This window comes from Myxocyprinus asiaticus, chromosome 21, assembly GCF_019703515.2.
Source record: "Myxocyprinus asiaticus isolate MX2 ecotype Aquarium Trade chromosome 21, UBuf_Myxa_2, whole genome shotgun sequence".
Taxonomy (NCBI): domain Eukaryota; kingdom Metazoa; phylum Chordata; class Actinopteri; order Cypriniformes; family Catostomidae; genus Myxocyprinus; species Myxocyprinus asiaticus.
The window spans coordinates 4,020,550-4,031,904 of record NC_059364.1 but is presented as its reverse complement, the minus strand read 5'-3'; the positions used below and the strand labels follow the sequence as shown (position 1 = coordinate 4,031,904).

General features: G+C 37.1%; 1 protein-coding gene across 1 annotated transcript in view; it reads right to left on the bottom strand.

Moving 5' to 3' along the window:
- LOC127411927 (F-box only protein 11-like) overlaps positions 1–11,355 on the bottom strand; it is a 36,713-nt gene that overhangs the window by 2,689 nt on the left and 22,669 nt on the right. Inside the window, exons 5-21 of the mRNA XM_051647839.1 lie at positions 10,982–11,111; positions 10,354–10,437; positions 8,664–8,796; positions 7,734–7,840; positions 7,544–7,655; positions 7,112–7,218; positions 6,876–7,013; positions 4,271–4,488; positions 3,889–4,069; positions 3,477–3,599; positions 3,146–3,231; positions 1,546–1,622; positions 1,060–1,203; positions 859–969; positions 462–569; positions 269–377; positions 67–165 (exon numbers count right to left, since the gene is read on the bottom strand). Of these exons, the coding sequence (XP_051503799.1) occupies positions 67–165; positions 269–377; positions 462–569; positions 859–969; positions 1,060–1,203; positions 1,546–1,622; positions 3,146–3,231; positions 3,477–3,599; positions 3,889–4,069; positions 4,271–4,488; positions 6,876–7,013; positions 7,112–7,218; positions 7,544–7,655; positions 7,734–7,840; positions 8,664–8,796; positions 10,354–10,437; positions 10,982–11,111 (2,067 nt within the window). The remainder of the gene's footprint in view (positions 1–66; positions 166–268; positions 378–461; positions 570–858; positions 970–1,059; positions 1,204–1,545; positions 1,623–3,145; positions 3,232–3,476; positions 3,600–3,888; positions 4,070–4,270; positions 4,489–6,875; positions 7,014–7,111; positions 7,219–7,543; positions 7,656–7,733; positions 7,841–8,663; positions 8,797–10,353; positions 10,438–10,981; positions 11,112–11,355) is intronic.

The window sequence follows — 11,355 nt, the reverse complement described above, 5'->3', positions numbered from 1 at the left end:
ACCTGTTAACAAATCTTTAGTAATCAATGCAAACTCAAAGTAACATTCACAGAATGTAAGACTCACCTATCATGTCTAATAAATTCTACATCGTGTCCTTGATGGCATTTCTTGATACAGTTCACACAGATGGCGTTACGGTCTGTTGTGTTACAGGTGTGACACCTGTGTGGAAAAAGTACAAGTCATGAAACAGTAGCTGCAACGTTACATAAAAAAAGGCAACAAATACATAAATATTTCTAAATGTGTTTAGAGGAGACGTTACCTGTAAAAATCATGCATTGGATAGCTGGTGTAACTGGAAATCTTGTACAGGCACTGACCTCTACTCACAGCTTTTTCAATCGCATCTTGATTGTTCATGATTTTGTTATCTACAAAGAGAACAGAAGATCACTGTCAGATTAAGTTCACTTGATCTTTAAATGAATGAATTAATCGCTATGTTTTCATTTTACCTTTCATTGTGACATTGACACCAGATGCAAGGAACAGCCCGCCAAAACGGTTGTTGAAGATCTGATTGCCTTCTAAAGTTGCGGTTGCATGGTTGGTAATCTCAATACCTGTATAACAGACAGATTAATCATATAAACTCAATTTACAAGTTTTCACAAATCTTATATCTAAGGGACAATGCACAGTCATTTTTGCAAAATGAACATGAAATATCAGTTTTGGAGTTGAAATTAGTTTTTCATGCTAGAAGACAATCTGTAGTGCGAACAATGAAACTATTAAAAATATTTGACTGTGGAATACTGCATACCAGAGAATTGTTTAATAAGACAATTAACTGTCCCTTTTTTATTAGAGTAAGTTGTGTAACAGGATCAGCTTCCTTTAAAAACGTACCAGCAGCAAAACCGTCGAATATCCTGTTCTTGCGAAGCACAGGGTGACTGTTGGTGCTAATGAGAACTCCTGCCTGAGCATTCCTGAAGATATCATTCTCTTCCAACAAACCTGCAACACCATGATGTTAAACTTCCAGAACTTACTGAGATCGTAGGAAATATACTAATGAGGTCAATTCTGGGTTTGACTGAATTTCACCTCGTCCTCCGTTGAATATACAGATTCCTCCATCCCTGCCATCGTGGATCTTGTTTCTGCGGAGTGTTGGGTTGCTGTCCGTCTTGATCCAAACTCCAGCCATGGCGTTATCAAAGATCTCATTGTCTTCTATAAAGCCTAAACCTGAGAACACATTCACAGAACACAATACACACCTAATAATATACAGTATACTATAAAAATACACTGTACCCCCATGTGATCAGTGGAAATACATAAATATACTTTGAGAAGTCCTACATTATGAGCATGTATAGGTCAAGTTATTTTTAAAACTAAAAGGATTGTGTATGAACTGTAAGCTTAATGATTAAGTGCATCTGATGTCCATCCAGAGATGACTGCAGAAGTGCACGTAGATGCAGTCCTTTTTATTTGGCTGATAAAGGCTTTAGTTGGCATTCATTTATATATGACAGGATACCAACAACAAAGGCGATGGCAGAGTGTGAGGGGACATTTTACCTGAATTGTAAACAAGGATTCCTCCATTCTGTCCACCCCAGATCTTATTCCTCCTAATTTTGGGATTGCTTCCGGTTCTACAAGACGAATGCAAAAGAACATCGAAGTAAGCCTGCTGTGGAAATATTACAGCTATTTTCCAGGTTAAATTGTTCATTTTAAAAAACTAAACGATGTGGAAATTGATTTCTGTAGATCTGTAGGGATGCAAACTCATGAGCGGTGGGAAAGTCATAGCAGGTGTTCCAGATGTATAACTTCTGTTGTGCTTGTTGTTTTCAATGCTTCTTTTTTTATGTTTAAGCTTAAAGTAACCTTTTCAAGTGATTTAAGGAACATGTTGAAAATTTCACCAAAAATGTTTTTATCAGAAAAGGTGACTTTAGCTGAAAGGTAAATAGTTTGCATCCCTGAATATTCCTTTAACCTCCTGAGACCCGAGCGTGACTGATGTGTACATTTTCCATTCCCCTTTTTTATATGTAACTAGTAGCCCCTAAGAAACATACCAAAAAATCAGACCAAATAGTTTTCCAAAAAACGTATGACCCACATATGTGGACAGCGGGACTAAGTTTTTTAGTAATGTGATATTTCAGTTTTTTCTTTTTAATACATTTGGAAAGTTATCAAAAATCTAGTTTTTGCTTTGTCAGTATGGGGTATGGAGTGTAGATTGATGTGAAAAAAATACATAATTTAAAGCATTTTAGCATAAGGCTGCAATATAGCAAAATGTGAGGGGTCTGAATACTTTCTGAATGTACTGTATATACTGATTACCATTGCCCCATGTCTGTCAAACATGTTGAGTGGTTCAAACATCACCTGCAGCCTGAAACTGAACTTTTGGTCGGATGTTAGGAGTGAATGCTCTTAGCTGCATGGTAAAGCTATATCATGCTCTCTAATTAGGAAAAGACAACCTCCAGTGTGCTGTCTATCTGCACTGGTCTCAGAACAGTTTGAAATGCACCTTACCTTCATCCTAACTCCATATACAGCCTATAAAAGCTACATTTTCCATCTTATGTATGAACGCATAGATTCTCAATGTGATAATGCACAGTGAATATGGGATATTTTAAGGAAAATGAGCCTATAGTCCATTTATTTTTTCTATAAATGGCACATCGGATGAAACTACAGACTCTACTCTTGATTCAAACAGGTTTTAATGTAAAAACATAATGAGGTTTCTTCCTAGATGTAGTTTTGTTGCCGTTTCTCCCAAAGACAAACTCAGCTGACATTGGCACCATGTTGTTTTGTCACATGACTCAGTGCTTCGAAAGTTAACCAGTCTCCTGAACTGAGATCACTCGGTTTAAATGAAATTAAATTATGCAAAGCCAAAGCATAATGTCCACACATGTGGACACGGTGTCTCAGGAGGTTAAGCTACTCTTCCCCTGTACAGTTTTTGTAAAGAAATGTGATTCCTAAACCTAGGCCACGTCCACACTAATAAGTTTATGTTTGAAAACGCATCAATTTCTCTACGTTTTGGCCTTCCGTCCACACTGAGACAACGTTTTTGTCCAGTGAAAACTGAGCTTTTCAAAAGCACTCTACCAAGCTGATTAAAAATGCCACTGACCTGATCTGAACTCCAGAGTACATGTGGTTGTAGATGTCATTGTCTTCTAATACACCATGACCATTATCGTAGAAATAAACGCCGACCTGAAGACAAACAGACGGACATAATGCATCAGCGCAACGCCCTTTGACCAAAGAATTGGACTCACAGAGAGCAGATTCTAGTCACTGAGATATATTTGAGCTAAGCATAATTAGAAAACGTTTCTGATTGTGGGAACCCAGTCGAAAGGCTCTTGCAGATTAAGATTACATGATAAATCTTGATTTGACACAATCATCATGGATTCATTATTGTTTCAGCATGGACTGAATGCAGATATACATACCTGTTTACCGCTGTGTATTCTGTTTCTGCGGAGAACAGGTGTGCTGCCTGTGGTCACCCAGACACCAGCCAGTGTGTTACTGTACACCTCATTCTCCTCGATCACTCCCTGACCCTTCTCATGCTGTTACAAAGCCAGAGAGATCAGAAAATCAGGGATGAGTCTATACTGAATGTTTGGTAAAACAATCATCAGAATCCATTAAGTCTTAAGAAAAAGAAACCATAAGCTTCATCAATGGTTGGTTTTGAACGATAAGACCTGGCCCAGGCAGAATCTGTAGACTCTTATTTTTGAGACATTTTAAGAGTTGATTTTAGGGGAAATTCAGGAACCCGTTGGAATGGATTTAAACATGGTAAAATGGATGTGGTTTGTTTAGGGTATGTTATGATTTTCTCTCTTTATTCACCACATAGATTCCTCCATGCTGCCCGTCATGGATCTTGTTGTGCCGGACAATCGGGCAGCTGTTGGTCCGGATCTGAATCCCAGCTAAAGCGTTGCCATAGATGTCATTCCCTTCAATGAGACCTCTGCCATCACCAAAAATGTAAACACCACCTTGGTTGCCATTGAATATTGCGTTACCCCTGTGTTAGAAAAAAGGGGTATTATTAACTAATGTTTAAAGATACAAGTTTACAACTACTCAAGTTGTCAAGGCACCAGTCTTTTAGGTAACTGTTGCTACAAACAAATTAAGAATGCTAAATTTCCTCCCCTAAAAAACAAAGTTGTCTTACTATAGAATGTTAAAATCATATATATGACACTTATGGACAATCTCCTACCTAATTGTGGGGTCGCTGTTGGAGGTAATCCACACGCCCGCAAAATTGTTTGCATAGATCTTGTTCTCGATGAACTGTCCTCGACCCTTCTCGTGTACGTAGATGCCTCCCGTCTGACCGTGATGGATCTCACAGCGTACTACTGTAGGGTTAGCATACGCCTTGACCTCGAAACCTGCTATCCGGTTCCTGTGGATGTTGCAGCTTTCAAAGTAGCCCTGCAGAGGGAGCCAAAAGTTCAAAAATAAAGGCCTCAACTGTGCTGCATGTGCAGAATGGCATATTTACAGTATATATATATATATATTATATATATATATACATACATATACACACACCAATCTTGCAAAGTATACCAAGCATAGTATGCAATATTTGACTCAACTGTTGGACTCTACTGGCAAACAGAAAATTCTACACAAAAATTGGATTTAAAAATGCCAATTTTTGAGAATTATTTTTTGTAGCATACCACAGTTGAATTTTGTATTTGATAGTTTAATTTTATTACACTGTGTCTAATCAAATTAATTCATTACAACCAAAATGTATTAATGGAAATTATTAATTATTAACATTGCATTATTTTTTATCAAATCAAGTGCTTTTATACAAAATCCTGACAGCACAATCAAAAACAACATTGGAGATATTTTTGTCAAATGAAGTGCTTTGTTATTATTATTCATTATATTTATTTACAGTAAACTACATTACTATTAAGTTGTTCTTCTTTTTTGCCATTTTACACGTCCATTTAAATCAAGCTTTATTTTACGCGTTTCTGTGTGTTTTTGACAGTATTTTCTCACCTCCAGATAAGCAGTTCGCTACTAGTGTGGCCTAGTGTGATTATTAAACCCCAAAAAGCTGTGATTTAATTAAATAAATATGTAATATGTATGTATGTGCTAAATAAATAAATAAAATAAATTATATATATATTTGAGCCAAAAATGTACTTTTGATTTATTTTTCTTATTTGAAATGATACATCTCAGGATGTAAATAAGGTGACTCTGAAAAACTGCTTTTGTTTTGTTCCCAATCATGTCAACTGTATCTGTGCTGATTCAAAGCAATCAAAAGTTATAGCATTACACAAATAATGTATCATAGTGTCCAAAAGCCTCTCCAAACAAATCATAATAATTGTACATTAAAAACTAATTACACATGCAAACACAACAATGACTAAAGGTTTGCATAGCATGCAGACATGATTTTAGTAATGAGATTTCACAGAATGAGTTTCATTCTGTGTCATTTGAGACATCATTGAGTCTGTGTCACGTACTTGGCGCCATCTCCTGGTGACCATATGTAACGTTGTGCTTCGTGTGGATTATCTAATGATCTATGCATTGCGTGGGCTTGTTTGAAAGATAATCACCTCCTCCAAGTAACTATATGTGATATTTTATGTTCCTTTTATTTTTCGTGAAGTTATAAGCGAAAATGCGGCATTTAAGTGACCACCATAATTGTCAAAGAAATATACTTGGCTATGAATTGCTATATTTTTGAGTAAAACAAATAGGCTTCTACTCTTTGAGAGCTTTCCAACAACATATGACACATGGCTATTTGATCAGTTTGATGTTTTTACTGATTGCAATAATATGTACAGCGCAATTTATTTATTTTTATAAATTATCAAAACAGAACACTTTGTCTGCAAATTTCAAAGCACTTGTTCAGTTCTGGTCATAATCCCTACATGCACTGTAAAGTAGAGCTTCTAAGCTTTCAAAAGACACATTTTGTGTTGGTCAAGACTGTAGTTATTAATATTTTGACGATAATTTTTCTCTCACGGGCCCATCTGAGCTTAGAGTTAAAAAAAGGGGTGTAAAGTAGAGATCGACCGATATTGATTTTGAACAACCGATTCCAATCATTTTTATGTTTACATGTCCGAAAACTGATATGCAGAACCAATATTTAATCATTTTTATTTTTGCACAATGGTAACCAAATAATCATTAGATTAAAAAAATAAAAGCATAACAGTCACATATGAATATTGGTATAAATAATACTATATATAAACATATTCCACACATTTTCAAAACAACTTAAATATAATGGTCCATTTTAACTCTCACTTTTTGGAGCCCAGTTGTATTTTATTATAATACACTATAATCATTTTTATTATTATTATGGGTTATTATTATTATGAGGATTTTATTGTTTTGCACAATAGCAATTTATTTCTGACCTATTTACCTCACCTTCACCTGGAGTTTTAATTTAGTCAAAAACACGCTGCCCTTTCAGCTTTCCGACAGTTTGCAATGTTGCCAAAATAACATTAGGTTTACATTAAGTCAGTTTACCTGTGAACATCACCGTTTCCTGTTAAATGCACAGTAGAATAATGGTGTCTCTAAGCATATGCACCAGATTTTTCCATTTATCAGTAAACCCGATGTTGAAAAACAGAAGACCGATTAATCAAAAAAAGTGTAAATATCAGAAAAAACATCTGTAAAACCGATTATCGGTCAATCTCTAGTGTAAAGTCAGTTATTAAGACGCAACCACTAATATTCTTAACATGCAGACACTGAAACTAAAATCAAACTGAGAGGTTTCTTACCATTCCGTGGTCAAACGTGAACACCCCAACATCTCTCCCGTGATGGATGTGGTTCCGTCTGATGATGGGGTTGCCATGGTTTTTCACCCAGATCCCAGCTAGTGCATTGTTGGATATCTCATTGTCTTCGTAAATGCCCTGCAGAAGAAACCCAGAGAGATCGAACACAGAATGATTCCTCTGCTCCAGAATGCAGGAAAGGAGGAATGTGATAGTCTATGAGAGTTTCTAATTACCTGTGCATGGTCGGTGATGTAGAGTCCCACATTCTCACAGTCACTGATGTTACAGTGTTTGATAGTGGGTGATGCACCCTGACCGCTCACACACACTGCTGAGCCCACTGCAGGAACACAAGACACGACTGTTAGCATCAGAGACAATTAGAGCAGCCTTTGTGTTCACTTTAATTCCTTTCATATGTATGCAATCATTGGAAAGCGGGTACACAAGCATATGCAAAGACATTTGTTGAACTCTAACCTGCGAGAGGATCTAAACATCACAGACTGATTAATGACAAATAAACATAGAAAATACTATAATTTTGGCACTTCTGCATTAATTATTTTTAAATAATATTTTAAATGAGAAAGCTGCATGGCTCTCGACACAGTTGAGATTTTTACACAACATGCAATAAAAAGCAAACAGGTCACTCTGGTCACCTGTGCATGTACTGCGGATGATGCAGTGGTCAATGATGGGGCTGCAGTTGACTGTGATCTCCAGGCAGTGATGAGCGTTGTGATGTTGAGCTGATTTATCATCAGGATTAAACTGCAACAGAGAACAATCACATGTGAGGTAATGCATTATATCACTTATATCTTACTAAACATAATTTACTGTGGTTACCTTAATTGTCATGTAGCCTACAAAAGCATCCTCTGACCCCTCCATAAACACAAACGTTGAATCTCTAGTGTTCTCAATGATGACTTTATCTGCTACTTTCCCGGGAGCTGTGAAACCATATGTGCGATTAATATTTACTGTACACACAAGAAAATCTGCCCTGATCCGCTTAAAGTCAAGATCTACTTTCTAAATACAGATTCCTGGTCTAATTATGCATGATTCCATCAGTGCACATTTTCTAGGGCTGGGTACTGATACAGATTCCCCGATTCGTTTAGATTCTGATTCACAAGCTCTCCAGTCTCCATTCGGGTACATTTCAGTTATAATGTTAATTTTTTTTGCATATGAATCTCAGCTAATGCTGTTAATTATACAGTGGACCTTCTAACTGGGGAGGACATAACAAGTGGGGGCTCGTCCGGGATGAATTGATTTTTACAAATTTAATGTTATCATTAGTTTTTCATCATTGGTCAGATTTGAACTTTTTTAAAATCTCAAATTCCAAGTATTCCATTAATAAATATGATGTTTTGAAACTGCATATATATATAAATATATTTTGTTACGTTTATTGTTTACATGCATAGTTTGTACTATATGTAAGTATTTACACTGACATGTAGAACATGTGCTAAATCAGTACGGTCTCTTTAAGAATATCGGCAGTTGAGCGCACATTAACGAGAGTCGCCGCACGGTTTCCGTACCGCATCTGTGCTATGTGTGATTAGAAATAACCCATCCCCTACAAACACCTAGCTCCATTCAGGTACATAAGGTACATTTTTTTTTGTGGTCTGAATGATGTTTGTCACTCAGAATGTTTTCACTTGGAAATAGATCACAATACGATCAAAAAGGGGATGTGAATGCAGTTTCGTGTTGACCTTAAACATTTTACATGGCACAGTGTGTGCTTACCAGCGCCTATCATTGTGATCGGCGACTCTATGTAGATCCATTCATCTGTGTAGATACCAGAGTGGACAAATATCAAACCGTCAAAATGGGCTTCCTGAACTCCTCCCAGAGCGTCCTCGATTGTGTCATAATACTGAGGAATGAATTAAAAGATGGATTAAAAAAACAGATATTTCTGGCTGTAAAATCTGATTGAATGAACCATTCCAACCCACTATAAAATATAAACACACACAACTGCACAACTGATCAATTGAATTCTATACTGCCTGGCCAAAAGTCGCCATTTGGATTTAAATAAGCAGATACTTAAGAGCCTATGATTAGCTCATTATTACAGTGATTAATATGTTTCAGCTGGCAACAATGCTTTTAACCATAAATGATGCAGTGTGTAGCTTCTCATTTCTTAAACAACCATGAAGACGGATGTCGGAAGACGTATCCCCCATCCCGTGGTCGTGGAAAAGATGTTACTGTGTTTCAGAAGGGGCAAATTATTGGCCATGATCAAGCAAAGAAAACAACTAAGGAGATTACTGAAATCACTGGAATTGGGTTAAGAACTGTCCAACACATTATTAAAACCTGGAAGGATAGTAGTGAACCGTCAGCCTTGCGGAAGAAATGTGGTCAGAAAAAAATCTTGAATGATCGTGATCGGAGATCACTAAAACACTTGATGTCACATCGTAAAAAAATCGACAGTAGAACTCACGGCTATGTTTAATAGTGAAAGTAAGAGCATTTCCACACGCACAATGCGACGAGAACTTACAGGTTTAATAAAAAAAACAGCTGTGTGGACACAAGAAAGCCAATTGTTAGTGAAGCTAATCGGAAAAAACGACTTCAGTTTGAAAGGGAGCGTAAAGATTGGACTGTGGTGCAATGGAAAAAGGTCATGTGATCTGATGAGTCCAGATTTACCATATTCCATAGCGATGGGCGCGTCAGGGTAAGAAGGGAAGCTCATGAAGTGATGCACCCGTCATGCATAGTGCCCACTGTACAAGCATCAGGAGGCAGTGTTATGATCTGGGGTTGCTTCAATTGGTCAAATCTAGGCTCAGCAACACTATGCAGCAATAAAATGAAGTCAGCTGACTACCTGAATGTACTGAATGACCAAGTTATCCATCAATGGATTTTTTCTTCTCTGATGGCACTGGCATATTCCAGGACGACAATGCCAAGATTCATAGACTCAAATTGTGAAAGAGTGGTTCAGGGAGCATGAGGAATCATTTTCACACATTAATTGGCCAACACAGAGGCCTGACCTTAACCCCATTAAAAGTCTTTGGGATGTGCTGGGGAAGACTTTACGGAGTGGTTTGACTAAAATTGTCGAAATAATGCCACGACGAATGCGCACCGTAATCAAAGCGGTCCAACTAAATATTAGAGTATGCAACTTTTTTTTTGGCCAGGCAGTGTGTATTAATATGCCAAGAAGCTTGGCAACCATATACATCCTACAGTTAAGCTAATGAACTTTGCGTGGAAGAACTGTTTATTATGACACTTCTAGTTGTGTGACAGTGATTTTGACACATTTAAGGGTCACATTTGAGTCACAACGCCTAACAACACTCAGAATCTATCAATTAACTATATAATTCATCCAAATCATGAAAAACAGAGCATTAAGATTATAAAAAAACCATGCAAGAGACCCAGAACTCACCAGCATGTTCTCTCGTCCCTTATATCTGGCTGGGTTACTGTAGAAATGTTCAGCAAAGCCTGGTTTCACATGAGCGCCTTTATACTATAAACACAAAGGTCACAAATCAGTCAGTATTTTGTCAATAATATGCTCCCACATAAACCTCACTCATGAAACTAATGATTACTGACACACCCACATCCCCCTTATCACATTACCGCACCATCTGTTCATTTATGGGTTTAGGGGAAAAAAAACCTAAATCGCAAATTGTCAGATTGGCTTTGTATTGTCTCCTTGATTTTTTTTACCATAAAATGCACAAGTAATCTCAAAATACAACAGTGTCAATACAATCATATATCACTATATCATATCTATTTCAATCAAATTCGTACTGGACAAAAGCGAAGCGAACAGCATGAGAGAATTTAAAAAAAAAACTGATCCCACTGATTCACTCTCTTTCGCGGACGTGCAGGTTCAATCGCGAAACAATCATGATATTGTGATGCAAAGTCCTGACAAAACAACTTTTGCTTTGCTTGCACTCAAATGAAGATTAAAAACACCACAAAGAATATAAAAGTGAGCAACTTTTTACAAAGCCAGTGTATCTCATACCACCAGTGGTGAAAGACATTACCAGTTGCTGAAAGCTCTCTTTCCAGGGATTGGACTGCTCGTACTCTTCTGGGTTAATCTGAAAGAACTTCCCAGACTCAGGGTGCATCATGGGACGTGTGTACTCAAAAACCTCCATATAGAGTCTCTTCCTGCAGAGCAGACAAGATCAAGATAACTGACCCTTAAAAAAATATAGCGGCAGTACCATAGTACACCAGTGGCATCAGATGGTAATACACTGGTACTTTGATAAATACCATAGTACTGAATGATGACCATATTCATATACCATGGTGCTCCAAGATGCTATTTATTTATGTACATATTAGTAGCATCAAAAGATTGTCTTCACTCATGTCCATTCCTTTAGTCAACTGATATAACCATCATTTT